The sequence below is a fragment of the Ochotona curzoniae genome, unplaced genomic scaffold (genome assembly GCF_017591425.1).
Source record: "Ochotona curzoniae isolate NIBS_2020 unplaced genomic scaffold, NIBS_Ocur_1.0 contig_2210, whole genome shotgun sequence".
NCBI lineage: Eukaryota > Metazoa > Chordata > Mammalia > Lagomorpha > Ochotonidae > Ochotona > Ochotona curzoniae.
This window is the reverse complement of record NW_024465369.1, coordinates 228034-253575: the sequence shown is the minus strand read 5'-3', so window position 1 is coordinate 253575 and position 25542 is coordinate 228034. Positions and strand designations below refer to the sequence as shown.

The window sequence follows — 25542 nt, the reverse complement described above, 5'->3', positions numbered from 1 at the left end:
ATTAAGAACCTCGCTCGCTATAACCCAGCTTTTTCCTATTCAGCTTATGTCTGAGCCTTTTTGATACCTATAAATATTTCAAGCTGAAAAAAAGTAAGCATTTAAAATGCATGTAATAAAAGAGAAAAAGTGAATGAATAATGAATTGAGATATCAAAGGAAATTCAGATCACCAAAGGAAAATGTAAATTAGCACAACGTAAAGTAAATCTTTAAGTATTACATAAAATGAAATGATTATGCAGGATAAGCAGCTACTTTGGTAACTGGCATGGTGTGAGGAGTATTAAGATTTCATTGAAAATGAGATTTCTGCTGCAGTCGTTTGCAAGGAAAAGCTAGTCAATTGTCTCAATTAGAGTTAAAGCACAATTTGAATTTCTTTTTAAGTTCCTATTACATATGAAATAGGATTTGGTATAAAGCTGCACAGCTGAAAAGTTTCTTAAACTCCACACATGATATTGTGTTCCAATTGAGACTACTACATATTGATATGTATTTCATATTATGAGTATTTTAACACTTCAAACTAATCATACATTGCTTACTCATTATCAAAAGTCTTGAAAATAGTACTACGTAAAACAAACAAAAAAACCTACTTACCACTAGATATTCCAAAGAATCTTTTAAGTAAGCAAGATTTCACAGACTTTCACTTAGAATTAATTCATAGTTGACATACACATCTCATAAGTTCAGATGTCTGTTAGATAAGGATTATATTCACTTGCATCATACTTGCATTTCTATAAGCTTTTACTAAATGTTGAACATTTCGATTATTTACTGAGTTCCTTGTGCGTACAAAGCACTACCTAGTGTGTATGTACGCAGTGGGCACGCAGAAGCGTGTGTATGGGTATGTGTGTGTTGGAGGGTACAAAGGAAAGTCTACCAAAGACAGAAAAAATAATACCTAAACTATTTAAAAGTCAACAAATGAGAACGAACAGTACATACCACAACCACAGGAACTCTGAGAGAACCGTACCGATAAGGCCATTAACAATAATGCACATCCATACTACTTTATTTGGAAACTCGAAATCTTCAAATCCAGTATAATGAAGTAAAAAGAAACCAGGCCATAAGAGCAGCAGATTAAATAAACCTACAAAACCTAAACAGAAATGGAGGAAACACAAATTAAAACTGATTTATTTCAACTTTCCAAGCCTGTATATCTATAATTCAAAAACACTAAATTTTAAACAGAGAGTTCCAACAAGTTTCCTCAACTGGAACTTCTATTGGTTTGTTCAGAAGTTAGTCCTGTCACCAGCTAGCTCAACATGAGACAAAACTGCATGAAGAAAATGGTGATCATCTAGTCTGAGGTCCTACTACCCCCTACGTGAGAGCAACTACTGTGGAACAAACCCCTTAAACTAATTTTTTTTAAAACTAATTTTTAAAAATTTATTTCCTAGCATCACACTGATACCTTTGTTACATGTTCATCAACGTCTTGGGGATGAAGATGCACCATTTTTTTTCCCTGTGGTGAACTGCAGCTAAGGGGATGCATAATGGAAGTGTAGCGGAAATCCCGTTCACAGGTGGAAACAGAAGTATGTCCTCATGCATGCAGTACAAGGATGGACTCACAGCGAAATGGCTGATAATCTACACTGCAGGGAGACACCTCAGTGGCAGCATGATGGACTTAAGAAAATTCATGAAAGATACCCATTGTAAGTCTGGAGGGGACAACAGAGGGGAAGGGAGGGAACTTGTGGAGGGAGGAGGCAGACTCCAATGCCTATCAACATGTGTCATAAAACAATTTTAAAAATCTTATGAACTTTATCTACTAAAAATATAATGTCCTAGAACTTTGCAATAGAAAGAGATTCCAAAGAAGACCTGATTCTTAGTTCCTGCCTTCCCAACATTCCAAAGCTAGTTGGTGATTATACACATGAGGACAACTCACCAAGCTGATAGCAATTAAAAGACAATTTTATTCTGGTGAACAACATTTTGTAATCTATGCACAATTTTTCATAATATATATTTTCCACGAATTTTTTGAAGACTCTGTGTATGTTATTCAATACGTGACCTAAGTGTAAAAGGACTGCCAACACAGAAAGACTAAACTCGCAATGCCAAAGTCTGTTTTACAGTCTAATCATCTTGAGTTCCAGCCCCAACGATACCATTCAGTAGAAGTGTAAACCTTCTGCAACATGAAGACCCTCTTCTAAACTTTACTAGTCTATAATATTAGACTGCTGGGAATCTGGAAGAAACACATAAAATATAACATGGTAGCTGACCCAGAGTAAACCCTTAATAAAGATTAGCTGTCTTTATCATAGAAATGAAACTTACATATGAACAACTACACACATGTGATACAGACTACAAAAACAAGCATACATTTTAATAGTGATTTTGATTGTAGTTTTCATAGAGTTTTATGTCACAGGTCTACTCTTAAGATCCATAAATTTATAGAGCTTACTTCAGAGAAAATTAAATGATAGCAGACATATATTTAACATTCACGACATCAACTAAGAAATGGGTTAGTATTTAGGAGCCTATTTAAACCTTCTGAGCAAGGCTGAATACCACTCTAAAGATTCACTGTCACCCTAACTCTGAAAAACTGTCTTTGAAGAACAGAACAAAGTTGCCTTTTCCAGATGTTCCAATCGCCAATGACTTGTGACTGGTGATGCACCTGCTGGCCCTCCTGGCCCTGAGGGGTGACTAGTCATGTGACCCATTCCTCCTGAGACCTCACGTCACATCTGCCACAATTAGGTCAAGCTGTACTTGGGACATAGGGCTCTTTCTTTTTCTCTGTCCTGCTTCCTTCACTCCCAGCCAGTTTCTCCTTCACGGCACCTCTTACACTCCCAATAAAACACCTACACCAAATTCTAATATCTTGCTTTACAGACTCCAACCTAAAAATACTTAGTCATCAAAAAGAAAAAAATATTTAATAAAGACCCATATACAAAATGGATTCATGATCTAACATGCTTACATAACATTAGAACAGTGTTCTAATTACAACACAATCTGGCTTTATCAAGGATTAAATCTGAGATGGGTATTATGGCACTGCAGATTAAACTAACACCTCTGACACTGCCATCTCACACTGAATTGTTGTGGTTCCAGTTAAAGCTGCTCTGCTTCCAATCCAGCCCACTTAGTAATGTGCCTAGGAAGGCAGTGGAGGAAAGTATTGGGAACCCTGACACCCATGTGGGAGTCTTAGATGGCATTCCAGGTTCTGGCTTTAGATTCACTTTCTCTTTCTTTCTGCCTTTCAAATAATTACTAAAAATAAATAAAACCTTAAAAACAAGAAAAAGAATTAAAAATTTATATTCCCTTGTCTGAAGAACCTCCACATTCCAAACCTAACTTCTCCAAATCCTGCTATTATAAAGCCCAGAACAAACTGATAACTGGCTTACCTTACATCACTAATGAAAAAAACTAATCTATGTTTATGTATGTCCTCCCTAGTTAAAGCAAATTAACCTTTAACCAACCATTTACCTATAATGCTCGTTTTACTCCATTCTAGGTGAATTTTCTATGACTTCAAAATAAGATGTCATAAAAATTATCATTTAAAAATATTTACTTATTTGATAGAGTGATAAAAGTAGGGACATAGACATACACCCAGACACACACACATACACACACGAAAACACACAATGGGAGTGGGGTGGAGGAGAGAGAATCAGGGATATCTTCCATTTGCTGGTTCAGTTCCAAGATGACTGCAACAGTTAGGTCTGGGCCACGCTGAAATCAGGGGCCAGGAAGTCTATTCGTGTCTCCACAGGAATGGCAGCGCCCCAGTGGGTGGGTTGTCAGTCACTGCCTTCCCTGGTTTATTGGCAGGAAGCAAAGACTTGAACCAGCACACCAATGTGGAATGTTCCCCTCCCAAGTGGCAGCTTGGAGCCAGGGCTGTCCTGCACTGGATGAAGCTCCTGCTAATGTGGCAAGGACAACAGCAGAGGACAGCCCAAAGGAAATTTGGAAGAAGCTCCTGGCTCTTGGCCTTGGTCTGGTCCAACCCTGGCTGTTGAGGCCATTTGTGGATAGAAGATCAATTCCCCCACTCCATTAACCCCCTCTCTCTCACCAAAACATTTCCCTAGTCTTTATTTTTAATGTATATTCTAGAATAACATAATAAAAAAGAACTTCAGCAGTCACTCCAATCTGTGACTTCTCAACTGTTTTATTGTAAATCTTTAGATGCTGATATTTAAATTATTTTTAGTGAAGATATCTGTTCTACAAATCAAATCATAATAGAAAAAGCCTAATAGTTAGGCCATTCCAGAAAAGCAGGAAAAAAAAAGAAAGTCCAAAAATCAAACCCCTATGTGAAACTCAACTTTCTCCTAGCAAAATCCTTCCTATTCACTAAACCCAAGTTTGGAAGCTCTCATCCAGGCCAGAATCTTGCATTTTTTCAGGGAAGTGTAAGTCAAAGGAACTTGTAATGGACTCCTGGCCTCCTAACTGCCATCAGCTGCTTTCTGATATCTTATCGCCAGGCTTCCTTCCCCATGTACACTCAGGTAACTCTGGGTGCTATCTTGTCACTGTGTCTTCTTCAGTAATCCTACAGATAATGTATATTCTTTTTTGACCTGATTTTAGACAAAGGAAAATATGGAAGTCATATTAAGTTATTTTGTTTACCAAATTGAACTTGGATTACAGATCATATCTGAGTAATTTGAGAATCAATGTTGAAAAAAATCTGAGCTTTAAGGAAAAAAGGCAAATGGAAAGCCTTTAAATATACTGCCATTTTTAATGAAAATTCAGACATACACATTGGAAGAGTATTCTACATATTATTTGCTATATATTATATGTTTCCAACAAGCAATAAATTTTTACATGGTCATGATTTGGTCTATCAATAAGGAAAATATCTGAGTCCCAGGCTGAAGATACAAATGCCAAAAAGGCTTTAGGAGTTAGTTTCTCTACCTCATCACTGAAGGGAATGGATATCCTTACTGAGCGTACAACTGCTCAGGACAAAGCAGAAGAAAAACACAGAGACTAAGTCATGATCTTTAAATGTTTTCAAGCACTCATATGGAGGGGGAGAAAGGCCTCTTTCTCAACATTAGAAACATTAAAAACTACTCAACATTAAAACCTAACCCCCAAGCTCATCATTTGAATGGCCTCACATTAAATACATTCTTACCAAAGAACATTGGGATATCCAGTTTGTCTTCTCTGTCTACTTTTCTCTTAATCATAACAATATAAACGGCATACAGCATGGCTCCAACAAGGGACCAAATAGAACCTGCAAAAACCAAGATAATGCCTTAAGGCACCTAGTCATAAAAACATCCAATGTATACTTGTTTCAAGTTTAATACCAGACACTATTTCAAAAAACAAGAGTGTTCAACACTGTAGTTAATTATTCTAAAGACAATTGTTCTACTCAATCTACTGGGTTTTTAAAATTATCTCTAAACCTTTTTTAAAAAGCAAAAGGAAAGTCTATCAACAAATCTCTTGGCTCTAGTGCTGAGCACAGCAAATTAAGCTGTCCCCTGCAAACTGGCATCTCACGGGGTCCCAGCTGCTCCACTTCTGATCCAGCTCCGTGCTAGAGCTCCTGGGAGAGCTGAGAATGTGGAGGAAGTGCTTGGGCCACTGAGATGGAAGACCTGTATGCAGTTCCAGGTTTCTGGCTCTGGCCCAGCCCAGGCCCTGCCACTGCAGCATTTGGATAAACCATCTTCCTCTCTCCCTGTCTCTCCTCTGTCAATTTGCCTTAAAAAAATAGTTTAAAATAAAAATTACATGAAGTACTTTAATAGGAAATGATATTTAAAGTAGTAACTTATTTTGGACTAAAATGTTTTGTTTATAATGTAAGGTACATATTATAAAAAAATGCATGGACTTCAAAAAACTGCACCAAAATAAACTCACATTTTTTTAATAGATTTATCTGTTTTTATTGGAAAGGCATATATACAGAGGAGAGGAGAGACAAAGATCTTCCTTCTGCTGATTCACTCCCCTAGTGGCTGCAATAGCCAGAGCTGAGCCACTCTGAGGCCAGGAGCCAGAAGCTTCTTCCAGGTCTCCCACACAAATGCAGGGTCCCAAAGCCTTGGGCCATCCTCGACTGCTTTCCTACGCCACAAGCAGGGAGGTGGATGGGAAGCAGCAGTAGGGACTAGTACCAGCGCACATATGGGATTCTGGCATATGCAAGGCTAGGACTTTAGCCACTAGGCTACCACGCCAGGCTCAAACACACATTTTTAATTAAATTTTTCACAAATAGCATAAAATATCTTTGTATACATTATTTTATATGCAAGGGGTTTCAGAAAGTTCATGGGAATTTTGTATTATCTTTTAATTCTACTTTTCATGAACCTTATAAAAACTGACTACTTTTGAGAAAAAGATGAGGCAATTCAAGGCGCAGCATTGTTTTATTCAACAAACTTCAAATACCTGCGCCAGGCGTCGTGGCCTAGCAGCTAAAGCCCTCACTCTGCATGAACCAGGATCCTATATGGGCGCTGGTTCTAATCCCAGCAGCCCTGCTTCCCTTCCAGCTCCCTGCTTGTGGCCTGGGAAAGCAGTCGAGGATGGCCCAAAGCCTTGGGACCCTGCACCCACGTGGGAGACCTGGAAGAGCTCCTGGCTCCTGGTTTTGGATCAGCGCAGCACCAGCAGCTGCAGTCACTTGGGGAGTGAACCATCAGTCAGAAGATATTTCTCTTTGTCTCTCCTCCTCTATATTTATATATCTGACTTTGCAATAAAAAAAATAAATCTTAAAAAAAAAAATCAAATACCTAAATAAATTATCCAAAGGAAATCAATTAACTAGGTTCTGATTACCTTTGTTTTATTAAGCCTAAGCCTGAGACCAAATTTGTTTATCATAGTTGAAACTGCTTCAGACAAGAATCAAGAATGCATAACAAAATTGGTGGGTGGAAGTATGATTGCAACAGAGTATTTGTCTAGTCTCAAAGTATCTCTCCACACCACGCTTATTACCTACAAAGGAAAAAACCAGTAATTTTACTCTGGAACAACCTGGCCGAAACCATGTTGGCATTAACACCTGCAGCAGCAGGTCAAATCAACACCATGTGCCTTCTGGTACAAAGCACTGATCAGATAAGGAAACACATTCTTAGCAAAAGTACACAACTTCAAGTTCACCATGAAGAAATCAGGCAAACTCAAGTGAGAGATATTCTACAAATAATTAGGCTGTATCCTTCTAAAGTGTCAACATCCTAAAAGACAAAAACAGACCTAAACACAATGCCAGATTACAGAAAACCACAGAGCCATAACAACTAAATGAAACATCAGCAGAAATAACAGGGAAATGTGTAAAGGCCTGTAGGCAGGATATTACTATTTAAATCAATGTTAATTCCTGATATTTATAACCGTCATTGGATGAATTATTAACAACTTCAGAGCATGGATGAAGGCTCTATGAAAACTCTATTAAGTATTTTTAATTGTTTTTTACATTATTTCTAAAGGAAAAGGCTTTTTTAAAATGAGTTTATAGTTCACATGCTCTAAAAAAAATACATAAAACGTACTTCTCTGCTCATAACAAGGAGAGCATAGTCAGTTATTTACCTATTGTATCTCTTCCAGCAGACTTTTCGGATCCTGATAGGTTTACCAGCACAACACCTCCAATGCTGTAAGAACAACAAGCTGTTACTGATAAGGTAAATGATAAATTCCTTAAGAGGCTAATTATACAGACAAATTATTTGTAAGTGATCAAGACTAATCTCACTTTAGGTAGAGCTATTGAAGTATTTCATGAATTCATTAATAAAAACTAACAATGTTATCAGTAAAGCATAGTGTTATAGTTCTATTAACTAATTTAATATAAAATGCACAACACTGCCCCACATGAGAAGCATTATTAAGGTCATTCACACAGTTTAAGTGAGGAAACTATACACAAATTGGCAAAGTCAGTGGACCAAGACGAACTTGACTCCAGAGTCCAACATTTTTAAGCACTACTGCCCTTCAACTGGAGAAAAATCAACCAACTTTTCATTCCTCTAGCAGTCTTACGTTTGGAGATGTAAGAATATTAAGCCAACACAGACAGCACTGACACTATCCTTGTTTACTGGCAAAACCTAAGTTAAAAGTGAAGCTATCCTTACTGAAGTAATTCCACTAATCCCATTATTTTAGTGGATAAAAACAGGACTAAACTAAGAATATAATCAGTATTTTGAGCACCTAATGTGAGTGAATGAGATGCAGATAGCTTTTGTGTTCATGGAGCTTACATTATCCTTCTATTGCTACACATCTTCTTAAGGTGTATATAATTTTCAAGTAGATTGAATATTTCTAATATTAAAAAGGCTCAATTGTCTCACCTACTGACCAAAATGACCATGTGACAGTGGTTGAGGGTATTAAGAAATGATCTTCCCTTGTGAAATGATGTCATAAGTCAAATGTAATCCTTACATTAAATATTCATTATCCTTCAAGTAAATAATCAGAGTTCAGGATTCAATGATCTTTTAAACAAATCAGATTCAGATATGATTTGCATGTCAACAACATAAGAGATTTTATTTTCCTCTGGAAAATAATGATTGTTAAATATACTGAACATCTGTTACATAACAGATATTGTCTCAAACATTTTGTGAGTTTTAATAAATGTAATCCTTTTGACAATCCTACACAACAAATCCTACTAACTACCTCAACATATACATAAGGAAGCTGGTAGAGTTAAGAAACTTGCCTAAGCTCTCAAAACTAGTAATGACAGAACTGGAATTAGATTCCAGGGAAGCTGGAGCCCACTCTTTCATTGACCATACAATATCATTGAAATGAGATTTCTTAGCTTATCAGATTGTCTTCAAGATGGTTACAATGTCAGGTTCTTTTTAGAATTTCAGAAATCGAATGTCATCATTTAAGGTTTATTCATCACAAATTATTAAATAGTGTTTAATATGACATTTTAAGAACACAGAAAGTCTAGGTAGTTTTTGTACACCTCTGGTCAAACATTTCTTGAGGAGCAGAAGAGACCACATGGTCTCTTTTACAATTAAACTTCATTGTTGTACTAAAGCCACATAGCCAGTATGCAGATTAGGATTATTTCAAGAAAATGTCATTAACAAAACACTGACAGTAAGCCTGCCTCAGTTGGTCAGTCCTTATTCTAGACCCACTGTGAAAAGGAGTAACAGAATCTGGCAAAATATTTACAAAGTCTGAATTTCATATCCATATTCTTCTTTATTGAACCTTTCTTTATTAAGACATTATAAAGAAAAAGCTAAAAGGGAAACTTGCTTGAATAAAGCTGAATAAAAGTACACTTGCCCAAACAAATGTACTTCGTTTCCCTAATGTGAAAATATGACAGGCTAAAGTATTATCCAATCATATAAAAGATCAAATCCCTAGTATCAAAAACTTGAAATTATTTAAGGCAGGTATGTCACCCAGAACTCACTGAAACTATCAGTCAATTTACACTTAAATCCAAAAATGAGAAACATATATCAATTAGAACTATCAGTAGCAGTCTCTATGAGAGTCACTTTATAAATGCCACCATCACTTTTAAAACAAGGTGGCAAAAGCAGATAAGGCCAATAATTTCCCCCCTGAGATTTTAAGGGAACTGCTCAGGCTCAAAAAGCAGAGTTGTGATTCAGTTCCAACTCTGACAGCCAAGAAGCACAACTCTCTCTATTAAACCACCCCAGCACCACTCTGATTTGTGGTTTTTTCCTAACAAGAGCATCTTTATCAAACCAACATATCATTTTTGACTGCTAGGGGCAAAATCTTGTGCTAAGGCTTTGGGTCCCTGTGGATTAAATACCCAGAAAGAAGGCAAGGCAAACAAGCACACAATCGGATACAAATAAAGACTGAACTGCAGTTTTAACACAATACTGGTGGTGCGTGGTAGTACAAAGCTGCTAAACAAATTATGCAGCAACTAACTAGATGATCACTAGGGCCTAGACAATTAAAGAATTACAGTGAACTGAATGTTACATTTCCAGGAAAAAAGTACAAGGAGAAATCAAAACCAAAACCTGTCTCAGCAAAAGGAAATTAACACTTCAGAGGTTATGAGGGTTCAAATGTCACATCAGGTTAAATGAGACCAGCAGCACAATACTAAGTGTGAATTTACACAAGTGGGAATCCAAGCTGCTTGGGGACTCTTCCCTACAGTCACCCTGCTCAAGAAGCTTGGGATAACTGCTCCAGCGCCTGACACAGGACTGATTAGCACGATGTCCACCTAGGGCCTTTATTATCCTCATCTGTCTTTGTACATCATTAAACAACTGCCTATGAAACTGTGCCATAAAATGATATTTAAAATAATAAATAAATAAATATTTTGGACTCCCCTCCCAAAACAATATAAATTATTATTAAGACTATTTTTTAATACTGCAGTTTTAAGCAGAGCAAACTACTTATTATACTACAGATATACTAATGGTCTTACCTTAAAATTACAGCTAATAATTTTGAGAGGGTAAATCTATCTCCACTGTTGCTTGGAAACACTGCAGCAAGAATTAAGGTAAACAGACCTATGGGGAAAAAAGGATGAAAACAAGGTACATGAACCCTTTGTCCACCTGCTTTTACACTGCCTTTTAAAATCATTTTTAAATGACTAAGGCTGCAGTTACCTAGCCTAAAATGCTCAAAGTCAGACATCTGTACTAAACCACATTTATTTTAACAACACAGATCAGAGTTCTATTTATTTTAAACTAACAAAAGAGTTACAAAAAGCCTTCAGAATAACACTATGACTTCATCATATTCAAGTCTATGTGCTGAGGTTATTTTTATCACTTCAAAAATACTTCTTTTATCTTCCAGACTTGGAAAGTGATTCAATTTTAAAAATAAAACACCTTAACATGGGTTAAATTATAGTTCTCAAAGAAGCTGTTACATTTAGCCAGAGGGTCTATAAAAAACATCTTTGGAAAGGATATATTCAGGGAAAGATAACTACAACTACAAAATAAAGAACCACCTGTATAATTTTAATATAGTGTCATATAAACATAATTCTGTAAAGTATCTGAAAAACATAAATAGTACAAGACAAAGGCAAGAAGAATATAAAAATTAAACAGCTAAAATACATTAATGTCTCCCCAAATTAATGTAAAAACATCCAACAATGAAAGAAATATATAACGCCTGTATGTATATACATATAAGTGTGTGTGTGCATATACATCAGAAAATACATATATCACTTATACAGGTTTGAAAACAAATTTCTTACCAGAAGTTGAAGACAAAATATTAACGATAGCAACTTGTGTGTCTGAAAGTGCTTCCTGATAAGACAAATTTGCCAAAAACCACTAAAAAGAAAGCAAAATGAAACTTCTTAAAACACATGTCTATATCTTTCATAATGATTACAGTGCTCTCCTTTCTCTCCTGAACACTGTTAAAATGAGAGAATTTAAAGCTGTTTTGCACTGAAAAAAAAAATGACAAATATTTACAACCAGAGTTAACATTCCTGCTATCCAATTTCCTTTACTAAAGTAATAAATGTTTGTTGAAAGCTGGCTTGACTTCTTTTAAATGAAAAGAAAAATTAAGTATCAAACTTTAAAATTTGCTGTTAATCAGGGGCTCTTAGCATGCTAGGAAGTTTATTTAGACCAAATTTGAACTGGGGAACAAAACCTCATACATTAAACACATACAGATGAACAGCGCAATAAAAACTCTATTAAAACAAATGCACCCATGTGGGGAGATACAACTATTTAGCTAGGTAAATTGACAAAATCTGTATCCACTTCAAGAAAGGTCTAACGAAAACTGTGAGTTTATTGGCAACTATTCATCTGAACATTTATCCAATTCCCAGTTTAGGGACACAAGGCAAGACATTCTCATAATTCTGGACCCACTGAAGGAAGCTTTACAGCTATGATTAAGGTTTTATTTCTCTTCTTTGCCTTCTGCTCATCAAGGTTGTAATATTATTCTATTAACAATCCTGTGCCTACTTTGATTTAAGAAATAGGAAATAAAACCTTCTTTTAATCATCAAGAGGCTGATGGAAAGTTCATTTATTTCACACCAGTAATTTCATTTTTTGTGGCTGGATATTTTTATACTATTTCAGACAATGTTATTCTGAGCATTCTAGCACAAACCATAGGCTGAACTGTTACTAATGCATGTACTAAGAATGGGATGGCTGGGTCAACTGAAGTAAGCAGCCGGGCTATGTTTTTGGTGTCTCTGTTACTTATAGACTGACTTCCAAATTCCACTGAAGACTGTCTTCTCTCTGAAGAGGAACACGCCTTGATCTCTCATAATTTACCACTAAGTATTATGACACACAGGAACTATCAGAGGTAGCAGATAGCCAAGAATCTAGCGATTTCCAGTCTATAATCGAGACTGAAGCTGCAGTGAAATTGTGTCAACATGATTTTGATTCCATCTAAACTGAACTGCATCTGATTTCCAAGACGATTTCTCTTGCCTATCTAAACAGTAAAACGAGGTAGCAACTGGTAAGTTGGGTTATGCTAAACATGTACAGCAATAAGTTACAATCTGCCTGTAGAGGCAGAGTTTGCCCTTAGTTATCATTTTTTTAAAGATCTATTTTACTTTTTATTGCAAAGTCAAGCATACAGAGAGGAGGAGGGATAGAGAAGAATATCTTCTGTCTGTTGATTCACTCTCAAAGAGGTTGCAACAGCTGGAACTAAGCCTTTCTGAAGCCAGGAGTGCAGAGCCTCTTTCAGGTTGCCCATGTGGGTGCAGGATCCCAAGGCCATTAACTTGAAGCTGAACAGGAAGTGAGCAGCTGAGACAAGAACAGTGCACACATGGGAATGCAGGTACTGCAGGTGGAAGATTAGACTGGTATACCACCACATCAGCCCTCAGGGTCCCTTCTAATGTGCCTGGGAAAGCAGCAGAGGATGGCCTAAGTGCTCGAGACATTGCACCCAGAGCTTCAGCCTGGCTCAGTCACAGTTACTGAGGATATTTTGGGAATGAACCAATGGATGGAAGATAGCTCCGTTTCTCCCTCTCGTTCTCTATAATTCCACCTTTCAAATAAGCAAAATAAATCTTTAAAAAACAAACCAACCAACAGCATTTAGGTCTCTGTCACCCATGTGCAAGATCTGGGGGAGGGGCTCCCTGTCAGGTGCTTGCTCTGTGTTTACAACAGCAGCTGGCCAACTCTGAATTTACTCCAGAGTTTAGGGCTACGATTCAGGCCTGGCCCAGCCCTGACTGTTGCAGCCTTCTGGGGAATGAGCCAGCAGATGAAAGACTCCTCTCTGTCCACCTCTATTACTCTGTCTTTCAGATAAATAATCTTATTGAAAAAAAAAATCATAGGAAATGCTGTAGAAATATTTACTGTACTTGCTAAAATAACATTTAAACACATTACATAATTTAATATAAAACTGCAGAAACACATAATCTGAATAAATTAACATATATAGTGAACTCTTACTTGGATTATTACCAGCCCCTCATATTTTAGAGCATGAGGAAGATAACTCTACTCGTTAATCTAACCCTAGGACAACATCTGGAAAACTTCTTAAACTGTGCTTGTGTATATATAAATAGTCTTGTGGTTGTAGAATTTTTAAAATTATAATTCTTGGAGGTATGTCAAGCACCCATTAACTTTGATACTTCCTAATGATGCCAGACAGTAGTTTAAAAGAGTTTAAAGTTACAATTAACAGTCTAAAAATCTTACACCTTTATATGATATTGTTATATACAGTCACATTAAAATTACAAGCCTAGTTAAGAAATGACCTACCACAAAGCAAAAAAAAAAGCTGATTTTTGCTACTTGAGTTGCAGTCAATTTCCCCACAGTTTTCAATATGGATTCTTGTTCTTTCACAGTAGGATATGACATGCGAGACAACTTTGCTTCTAATGCATGGCTTGATGGAAGCTGTCGGATCTCCATGATATTACTGAACCTTACACGAGACTTTTTGGGAGCTTAAAAGGAAAGCAAAGCAAAAAAATCAATAAATGCTTCCCATTGTAATCAATAAAACTTAGCAACAAAACTCATTTTTAATGATAAATGTATATTATTCATTCACCTATGATCAAAGAAAACCAGAGTTATGTTATTACCTAGGATATCTATTCCTACTCTAAACAATGAACAGGAAATATGGTTTCATCTATGAAAATGCTTTCAAGGTTATGAGACCAATATTCAAACAAGTCATTTTAAAATGTGTAAATTGCCTGACTCAGGAATTCAGTGTAAATATTAATAGGGATTATAATTAAACTTTGGATTTGTTCTTCATGAATACCCAATTTATGTGAATTACTTTCTTGGGTAGACATGCAGAACATTCTTGGGTACGTTCATTCCTTGCGAGAAAACTTGTGGCTAAATCCTGTGCCTTATCCTGAAGACAGCATGCTTTAATAAACTCACAGAATCAGCAAAATTCACCTATTTGCTGTAAGGGTTTATGAAAGCATACTAAAGAGGACACTGCTCATTAAAAAAAATACATTTATGATGAAAACACAGAGATTATTTTTGGTGCTTGGATTTCTGCTTGATTTAATACAAAAACAATTATACTTGTCAGATTCACAGTCTATTCAAACTTGTAGAAGACTGGTGGATGACCCAACAGATGTGGCTGGGAATTCCAGTCAGTGCAGAAAACCACAGGTGTAGGGCTGGCTGCAAGGCCGCATAAAGCTAACCCTCCCAGCCCTTTCTAAGATTGGGATTGCAAGTTTTGCTCACTTTTTTCAGTATCGACGCTCGTGCCCTCAGGTTTTCCACTCGGAAGATCATGAAACTTCACAGGAACATACAGAGGCTCACTCTGGAAGGCAACAGAAACAACACACAGTTTTTTTAAAAAAAAAATGAGTAAATTTTTTTTAATTCCCCTCCAAAAACATACCACCCAATGGTACATAGCAGAAATGGAAGGCTGGTTTGTCTAACTGTTCTCTAAAAGGTCTGTATTTTTGGGTGGTTCTAAATGACTAATCCCTTTTCCAAATGTTTCAGGGGTGATCTAATTTTAAAGTACACTTCTTCAACTAGACTGCTTCTTAAAAATTAACAGAGAAGAGTTTTTTATGTCTCTTGAGTTTTAACCCTTGGTATTGAACACTGACAATGACAAATGTTCAGTAAAAAGACAACAGAGTCTAGAAACAGACCTGGTTAGCCTCTTTGTTATACTGAACTTTTCATTATAGTATTTGGACTAGCATAATTTTGTAGAATCATGCCACAGGTAACAGCAAGGAATAAAACTAGTCAAAGAGTAGGCTGCCATCTCAACTCTTGTCTCTGACCAGCAGAGACAGCTGATAATAAGCCACCTTGGCAATACTTGAGATTCCAGAGGGAAGAAAAGGACACCTCTTCACAGTACAGCCTTACCTATACCAGATTCAACCACAGTTCTAAGAAGCATACAAAGCAAAAGTAAAACATCTACTGCCAATGAAGTCACCAAGCTGATACTTGATACAAGGGCTTCCCAAGTTGATACTAAATTTCAGAGAATTTTAATATCATTCTCAGGTGGAACTCTGCATTTGAAAGAAGGAATGTGAAAACCACACTTTAAATAGATGCTTCAGTGATGCCCAAAAAGAATGGGTTTTACAAACGATCTCCCCCAATAAATTTCAAATACTTAAGGAAGTAAATACACCAACTACTTCATCTGCTTGCTTATTAACATACAGACACTATAATATATGCTATATTTCAAAAGCCTAGACCAAGTACTTAACATATACTAGGATCCACACTCTAAAAAGGGGGGAATGAATAAATGAACAATCTACTTATATTTTCAGAGAGTCAAGCAGAAATGTTTGTCCCTAAATGATAGTGAGTTTGAAGTGGAAAAGTTGGCAAGCAATAAAGGATTTTCTTTTGCTATTTTCACTCCTTAACTAGTTTACCCTTCCCCTTTCTCCCTAGAGGTAGCCAAACTGCTTATCTGCAAGCCCCAGTTTACACTGGGAAGGAAGAAAGGAAGGAAGAAAGTACTAAACAACAAGTTTCTTGGAGGGCATGCAACATTAAGCTGTAATCCCTACTGTAACCATGGTGCCATCCAAGCTCTTTTGAGTTCTTCCTGCAAAACGGCTCAAGTCCATATACTCCACTTACCAAATACAAAACTTACCAAAGAACTAGTCATAGCTGTATCTGTGGTGCAAGCAGCAAAATAACTTTCAGCATCTGCAAACTAAATACAGATAACAAAACACAACTCAATTAAACTCAGAGGTAGGATTGGTCAGACACAGCTCAAAAGAATGAAACAGTGAAATAAGCCAATTCCAAAGGAAAAATATAATATGTTTTCTCTCATATAAGCCAATGTTCACACAAAATCCAACCCAAGTAGATAAACAGGTAAACATGTATATACATATATTCTCACAGATGAACTATATAATGGAAACTAGCATACCAGAAAGTGAGGACACATCATAGTAAGCATCTCTACTACTGAAAGGAGGACAATCAATGAAACTGTAAAACATAATTAACAACAGGATACTAGACTTTCTACCATTGCCTGTATCTACTATGCCACGACACACTTAAACAACAGAACACTGGACTTGTGACTACTGCTAAAGAACTATACTTCTGTAATAACATGGAGGAAAACAATGGGGTGGGGAGAACTGAAGGATGAAACGGAAGTGGAGAGGTGAATCCCTATATCTACAAAACTACATCATAACAAATAATATAAATCAAAATAAATAGTAAATAAAAATTTAAAATACAACAAAATTCCAAAGCATACCTATAGGAGTATAATTATGACTAATATAACTCCAGCTAATGCTAAGTATTAAAACATGAAAACTAGGTTTTATAATCTTCATTTAACTGATGAAGAAACTGAGACTAAGCAACTGTTCTAATATCAAAGCTTATGATTTTTACATAACTCTAATAACATTTATGATACTGGAAAGCCTGAAAAACAAACAGGATGTCGGTATTAACATGAAAACAGTCCTTTAGTAAAAGGCGAAAGATGTATACAATCTGAAGAGAAAACAGAGTATGTGAAAACAGTTCTGACCTCATGAAACCCCTAAATGGATCCCAGGGACTGGGTCAAGCTTTGAGGACCACCCTAATGCTGTAAGAGTATGATTTCATTTCCTACTCATACCTGCCCTGGCTGGAAGTCTGAGGAGGCCAAATGATCTGCCCAAGGTCATAACACTAGTGACTAAACAATATCCAAGCACTAGAGACCATGCTCTTGTATACTGCTCGGAGAAAAATGGACAGGACAGGGATCATAAAGGAATTCTGGTGTCCAACAAATATGAACAAGCAACTAAAAATACACAGATTCAGCAAGCTGCTAATATATTATTCACCTGATAAACTGGAGAATAACAGGACTTTTGGTAAGGGTTCATTTTTACATAACACTAATAAAGATATGAATTGTTACAAGTATTGCAGATGATGATTCAGAAATAAGAATCAAAAACTTAAAAAACATTTTTTATTTACCAACATGATATTAGAAATTTAAATAAGTAACTACACAAATACAAGGATACTCCTATTTATTTACACCAAAAGCAAAAATAGAAACAATCCGTCAAAAGTTAAATAAAACAGGAAAAGATAAGAAATGTTAGTTTTTCACCTATAAGTTTTTCATGATATACTGTTAGGTGAAAAATAAAACTAGGCTAGAAAATTGTAAACCTATTTATGCTACACATATTTTTTAATAGAAACAAAATATATGGAATCATACAGTACCAAATATTTATAATAATCTTAAAACAGTGGGAATATGGATAATTCTTCTTATTCCTTCTATTATCATAATTAACATTTATCACTATTAAAATTTTTACGTTAAGAAGAATATCACAGTATAGCCTATCATTATTCCTTGGTTGTTTCTTGAACAGAAATATTTACTACTTTCTTCTTTCTCTTCCTCTGCATCTTCTGCACATATATTAATAAACATATAAGGAACTCCCACAGGCAGTTTTTCACTGTATGCATATTTCTATCATGTCTAGGCATTACTCTTGCAAGGGAAAAATATTTATACTCATATTTTGGTAAAGTTGAATTTGTGTAGCAAAGAGTGTAGTTTTTCAGGTTTCCTATCTAAACAATTATTGAGAAACCCCAGACAAAAATCCAACAAGCACATTTCTCAAAAAAAATATACCCGAAATATTTTGACCCACAAAAGCTAGTATGTACAAAAGAAAAGAACAAAGAAATACAGAGGTGACCAGCAGGTGGTGGGAAGGAGGTCAAGGTTTTTTATTTAAAGGGGACAGTATTTCTTTGGGATGATGAAAAAATCCTGGAGATGGATGGTAGTCATGGTTGCATAGTACAGTGACCGTGTTGAACGCCACTGAAAGAGCTTAAATGGTCATTTTGGGAGTATACATTTTCCCAAGAGAAAGAATTTTCAGAAAGGATTAATACTGGGGACAATTTCATTTTCTTCATTCTCAAAAACTGCCAAGTTTCTATTTCTCTAAGGAAGGCACATCACTTTGTAAAATATCCTTTTTTGACACAATGAATTAAACAGTATATTAAACTAAACAATATAATTTGTCAAACATCTGAAATAAATCCCAAAATATGCTATTCTCATTATTATATATTTCTATAACCAATTATATTACTAATTATTTGACATCAAATCTGCAAATAACCAAGACAAGCTATTCTTCTTTCTCTTTGCTTTGGTCTTTCTCTCCACATCGGTTGATGTGAGCGAGCTAATTCAACAACTTTAAACAATTCCATTACTGTCACAGCGTAGTGGAAAGAAAGTGATTATGCACTCTTGGCTTTTCATAAGATATTTTGATGCCACATTATTCAGAAGACCAAATTAAAACTTTTGGACAAAAGCAGCTTTTTATCCAAGGTAGACTTTTCTTAAATTCTACTTTCACTCACTTGATTGAACAACTTGATATCTGAATATCCTTAACAATTAAAACATATTTAAAGCTTTAAAAAAATATATACCCCCTCAAAATATAAAACCAAAAACTTACAAATGTAGCATGCTTGCCTCGAAATCCTCTTGTACACTGCTGCCTCCATGGCTTCCAAATAATAAAACCCACCAGGTAAAGAACGAACATGGATGTTTTTGCAAAGGTGCTGAAGAATGGCTTGTTGTACTGAGTGAAAACATACTGTGGAGGAAAAAAGTTACATAGACAACTCTAAGATGACTTTAAACCTTATTACTCATCTCCAATAAAATAAAGCCATTATACGATTTTCAAAAGTAATTTACTGAAGTGGGGAAGGTCAAAAGGGATTATAAAAACAATCTTAATTCACTTCTGAGTATTTCCTTTGCCTGGCATATAAACAATAATATCAGTAAACAAAGTGGCAACAACCTTCAAAAAAAAGTTTTGCTCAATATTCATTGATAATCTACTGAACAACAGTATCTGAGCTAAGGGCTAAAGAAAAATGAGACTTTGAGAAGTGTAAAATCTAATAAAGCAGACACAAGTAAGAGAATGTAGCATAGCATGCTGAGTCCCAGGAGAGGGGTCCAGGGTCAGCGTTTGAACGTCAGGCACATTGCCTGAGAGACAGGCTATCTGTGCTGGGATGGCTGAAGAGGCAGTCAGTCCAAACGGAAAGAAACCCTGAAGGAAGGAAAGGAAACAGAAAGGTATGTAAAGAAAGCCATGTGAAATTTAATGTTATGGGGAAGTTACAGAAAACAAACTACATGCTTCATTTAAGTTGGAAATATCAATTGACACTTAAGATTTTTTTTTGTGTCATAGGGAAAAACAAAGCAAACAAACAACAACAAAAATTCTTCTAGTTCTGTGCACTGAAAATTCTTCTAGTTCTGTGAACTGACAACCCAGGAGGAATAAGCAACTCCAGGGCAAGACAGCAGGCTGTGTCATCTGGCACAACAAGGTATGGCCCCTGGAAGAAATGACCAAATCCAGGTGTGGAGTCAAAAATGTACAAGATGAGCCTGAGGGCACTTTGTGCCAGAAAGCAAAATAAGAGGCTCATGATTTGTGAAGTCATATGGATAGTACCCCAAAATCAATCTGATGGGGCCACCACAGGTTAAAGGCAAAACAACTCAAACAGTTAAAATAAAAAAAGTAATGCAATGATTTGAAACATATCAAATAGGTGAAGTATGAAAAACCTGAATTTAAAATGACGATTAAAAAATCCCACAGCGGTTACTACTGGAAGTTGTTAGCTAATTCTAATATAAACAAAGGGAACATAACCAATTTATCCAACCATCCTTACATGAATCATATTTTCAAGATAACTAAGTAGTGGTTACCAAATGCTCTTAGCCTACAATGTCAGGATAATAATGAACTTAGAAGAATAATGAACTTACAGCTGATTGTGAAGGGCTACACTACTGTAATGACATGGGGGAATCCAGAGGGGGAGGGATTTGGGGATGGAGCAAGGAAATCCCAGAGCCTATGGTACTGTGTCACGGAATTAAAAAAAAAAAAAAAAAACCTAGCTTATCACTTCATAGTCAATAGAAGTTTCATTTTTTTCCCCTAAGATCATGTTTTTGATTACAGTAGAGGGCCTATCATATTTTTTGCTTATAAGTTAAATAAAGCTCGGACTCTCTGCCATTGTCCATACCTACAATGTAAGGTTACACTTGAACAGCAGAATGATGGACATGTGACTGTCTAAGAAGGACTATACTATTGCAATAATACGGGGAAAATCGGGAGAAAAAAAGAGAGGAAGGAAGGAAGGAGGGAAGGAAGGAAGAAAGGTAGGTTGGTCCAGCTAGAGGCTGCCTGCTGTGGCACTGCGGGTAAAGCCACTGCTTGCGATGCTAACACCCATACGGACAGTGTGTATGTTCTGATCCGGCTCCCCGTTGAGGAAATGGAAAAGGAGCAGCAGAAGGCTCAAGCGCTTGGGCCCCTGTACTCAAACGAGAGATCTGGATGAAGCTCCTGGCTCGCGCCTGACTAGGCACTGGCCATTGTAGCCATCTGGGGGGAATATCCAACAGTTAGAAGATTCTCTTTCTCTTTGCCCTTTTCTCTTCAAAAGAAACAAACAAATCATCCAAAAAAAAAAAAAAACGCTTAGAAAAATCATCACTGAAGAAGTCACGGGAATTCCAGGACAGGTATTCAGTTAATTACTGCCTAAAGCATGACGAGAAGTTTGTTATTAGACAATAACAAACACAAAGGAATCACCAAGATATTTCTCCTAAAATCAGAACCTACACAAATGCTTTATATCTAACTACCATTTTTTCAACAAATATGAAAAAGTGAAAGTGAAATGGCACCTCAAGGCGACAATCAGGGAAACCCAGGATGTGTGACACACATCCTACAGGAAAAAAATAAACTCGCTTCTGCAACAAACCAATAGCATGGAAAAAAAAACTACAACAGGGAGCAACAGTTAAGTAAAATGACCTCCATGATAGAATAAATGCAACATGTGACCTCTGCTTAGATCTGCAAGCAAACCTGGGGAAAAAAGGCCTTGACAAAAACACCAGTATGAATATGACCTAGATGTTAGACAATTTTAAGGAACTATAATTAATTTTGTTAGACGGTAATGACAGAGACATGAGCTTAAAAAAGCAGTTCTAGTCAGTTGAGGTAGATAGGAAAGAAATTGCGTAGACATGATTTGCTTTAAAGTATTACAGGAGGAGCAAGGATTTGAGCCAGTGATTGGAGCAATGCATGAGATGCTGCATTCCACGTGAGAATCCCAGCTACCACTCAGCTTCCAATCCGGCTTCCTACGGGTGCACACTGTATGAGGCAGCAGGTGATGGTTCAGGTATGTGAGTGCTTGCGACCCACACAGGAGCCCTGGACGGGGTTCTAGACTGCTGGCTGTGAGGTGGTCAACACTGGTGACCGTGGACATGTGGGGAGGAAGCAGCAGATGAAAAATCTCCATCTGTATCCCTGCCTGCCTGGTAAAATGAAAGATAATCAAAATACAATACAATTTAAAAATTGGGGGCCAGCCTCAAGGTGTAGCAGGTAACAGCCGCGTGCTGCGACACTGGCATTTCCTTGGGCACTAAAGTCCTGGCCGGTCCAGCTTCAATCCAGCTCCCTGCAAACAGCCTGGGAAAAGCAGCAGAAGATGGCCCAAGGGTTTGGGTTGCCACCATGTGGGAGGCCCAGAAGAAACTCCAGCCCCCAGCAAAATCTGATCATTGTTAGGCAAAGAACATCTGGATATGTGTATTGTTTACTTTACATGTTAGAAAATTCCCAAATGAAAAATATTAATTTTATTTTTGAAGTGTGTAATTTATGTGAAAGGTTTGCTGAGTGTATCAGACTGAAGAAACAGGCATTTTGTATGAGAAAGTTTTATAAACAGCTTTGGATAGCAGATTTTACTTATTTTATTATCAAACAAAATAAAAGAGGATATTTAAAACTAAAATTTAAAATATGTTTGGGGGCAATCATTTCATCTAGTGGTTAAGGGCGTCGGAGTACCTGCAGTGGCTGTTTGGCCCTGGCTCCTGGTATCAGCCCTGCAAGGCAGCAGCGATGCCACAAGCCATCACCTCCCCCACTCACAGGAGAGACTTGAGTTTCCAGCTCCCAAGTCCTACCCAGTCCGGCCCTGGACATCAAGGATATCTGGGGAATGAATCAGCAGACTGGGGTCTTCTCTCTGTCTCTCTATCTCTGCCTTGCTAAATAGGAAGATAAGGTTTGTTCCCCACTAATATCAAGAGTATTTCTTTGAGCAAAAAAATTACAGAATGCTAAATTAGTCTAAAAGATTGTAGATTAGTTGAAAGTAAAAATGGCCAATGGTATTCCGGAGAAGCTAATAATTTCTTCATAGGACATGATGTTCATGTCAAGCATTCATATATGACCTGGGAAGACTTACAGCAACTAACTACTTGACATTTAAATTCATTTTTATAAATCTTAGCTCTTTTTTACAACTTTCTCTTAGAAATACATCACGCATCAAAATGTAGTCAGTTTTGAACATAAAAGTTGGTATCTTTTTATAGAGATCATATTTGCAGAGAAAAAAAATTAAATTTCGAAAAAACAAAACAGAAACACATTCAAAGACTAACATGGACTTCTTTCTAACAACCCTTACTGAAAGATATGATAAGACTATACCAGGCGCCAGGCCATGGCACAGCACATTAAGCCCCTGCCTGTGGTGGCTGCATTCCATAAGTGCTGGTTCAAGTTCTGTCCGCCCTGCTTCTGATCCAGCTCCCTGTCAACACACCAGGGATGCAGGCAAGTTGTCCCCCATGCTTGGGGGCCCTGCCAACTACGACCCAGATGGAGCTCCTGCGTTCTGCTTAGCTTACCCTACCATACAGAGCACTGAACCAGCAGACAGAGCTGTCCCTTCCTCCTTCTCCCTTTCAAATAAACACATCTTTAAGTACACACACACCCAACGACTGTATGAAACTAGTTGTAACTTACACTGATACTAATCCATGATAAAAGAAAAAAATGATTGCTCAATGTTTAAAAATACTGTTTTCAGTAAGCAGTAGAGGAATGGCTGCAACGACTGTGGGTTAACAGAAACAATGTTGTTCTCATGTGAGGCCACCAGCAGCGAACAGGAGGTGCATACCGAAGTGAGTTCCGAAGAGGCCACCCATATCACATCCACCAGCAGCAGAATAACGATCCCGAGGGCCAACCGCCGGCGCTGAGTGAAGCCGCTGCTCTGCGAGTTCATGCGGTTCATGATAAATACGCACACCATTTGGAGTCTGGGTTTCAGAAAATACAGATCTCATTTAGAGAGGTCTTTGGGAAAACAAGCAGTGGACAACAAGAAAAGGAGTGCGATCAAAGCACGGGACATGTGTGAGCTAACGTTCAGTAGGAAAAACAAAATCACAAAGGCATCCGGAGCCTGGAATGTACCTTGTTTTAAGGGCCTGTCTGAGATCTTCAAAAGCAAGGCCTGACCACCAGGGAGGTGAAGAACGCAGCGCACCTGGAAACCACAGAGAGGGGCTTAGCAAACGGCCAACGCACACGATGCACCCCCTCCAGTCGCTCACCCCTCACCTGTACACAGCAAGTAAACGACAACCCCCACCGTGTTCAGCGTCATGGACACCTTGTCCCCAGGCTGTCCCGGGAAGCACCACAGGAGGACAGCAGTGCTCAACAGGCAGTTTATTTAGGAGCACGCAGCTCCTGCAAGACAGCTGCTCCGACGCTCACAAATAACACAACTGCACCCGTGTCTCCTTCCAGAGTAATTCAACCCCAAAGCCAGGGCCCAGACACGCGCCCCCTGCCCCGTTTCTACAGGTGTCCTGTGCTGCCTCCAAGCCTCCAGGGCTGGAATTCGGTGACTGGAGAAGCGATCTGCAGAGGGTCTGGAGCGCACCTGTCCCAAAGCGTTTCCGTGGTTCGGAAAAAGGCTCCTCCAACGCCCCCGACCCCACTCCCAAGCCCTGCCACGACGTCTAGCTATTTCACACCCAAGCAGTCCTTGAGGAGGGCAGGAACCAGCTGCTAAACAGGAGTTCCTTCTCCTTTTGGGGGCGGGGTGGGGTGGAGGAAGGGAGTGGAAAATAAAAAGTTGAGTCGGCGGCGCCTGCCGTGAGAGCAAGGTAAAGCTCCCCGAGCGATTCAGCCGGTCCCGGGAGACCCAGGCTGTCGGCGGTCCCCGACGCCGACCCCGACCGCTGCGAGGTGTCCGGCCGGCCTCGGGGCCCTGCCCTCACGGCCTCACCTGGCTTCCCTGCCCCGCGATGGCGTCGTGGCGGCACCATGAGCGGACCCGGCCCGGCCCCGCCGCCGCCCAGCGCCACGGCCGCGGCCTCCGAGACTCACACAGCCGTGCCTGCACCCGCCATGCGTGCCGCACAGGGCCAGGCCGCCCGACGCCTCGTCTCCCCCGACTCCCGGGTAATAGAGCGAAGAAGCAGCCGCGGCCGCAGGACGCCCAGAGGCTCGGCCCTGGCCCGGCCCCGCCCCCTCGGCCGGCCCCGCCCCCCGCGGCGCGTCACGGCACGTCACGTCGCGGCGACGGCGCACCGCGGGGAGTGCGTGTGCACGGTGACATGGCGGCAGGAAGCAGAGGCCGGGGCGGCGCACCCTAGGAGATGCGTCCCGGAGCGGGGATGGGAGGAAAGGACGTAGGCTGAGGCGGGAGGGAGAAGAGCGAAGCCGGCGTGAGTGGGGAGGAGAGCGCGACGGGCCGAGGAAGTGACAGGGCTTGCGGGCAGCCCCGCCCTGGCTGCAACGCCGGCAGCTCCCTGGATGACGGACTTGATTCTCGGAGACGGGACCGACTAGCAAAGCGGCTT

At 38.6% G+C, this 25542-nt stretch overlaps 1 protein-coding gene across 2 annotated transcripts in view; it reads right to left on the bottom strand.

Moving 5' to 3' along the window:
• Positions 1–25135, bottom strand: part of SLC35F5 (solute carrier family 35 member F5) — a 32799-nt gene extending 7664 nt beyond the window's left edge. The window contains exons 1-13 of one of the 2 annotated variants that reach the window (XM_040971478.1): positions 24966–25135; positions 24143–24215; positions 23844–23985; positions 19229–19372; positions 16321–16383; positions 14907–14988; positions 13935–14125; positions 11381–11462; positions 10577–10664; positions 9307–9345; positions 7672–7736; positions 5228–5332; positions 967–1126 (exon numbers count right to left, since the gene is read on the bottom strand). In XM_040971478.1, the coding sequence (XP_040827412.1) occupies positions 967–1126; positions 5228–5332; positions 7672–7736; positions 9307–9345; positions 10577–10664; positions 11381–11462; positions 13935–14125; positions 14907–14988; positions 16321–16383; positions 19229–19372; positions 23844–23985; positions 24143–24215; positions 24966–25005 (1274 nt within the window). In that variant the 5' untranslated portion in view covers positions 25006–25135. The remainder of the gene's footprint in view (positions 1–966; positions 1127–5227; positions 5333–7671; positions 7737–9306; positions 9346–10576; positions 10665–11380; positions 11463–13934; positions 14126–14906; positions 14989–16320; positions 16384–19228; positions 19373–23843; positions 23986–24142; positions 24216–24965) is intronic. The other variant, XM_040971477.1, reaches the window with a different exon arrangement.
• Between the last annotated feature and the right edge of the window lie 407 nt (positions 25136–25542).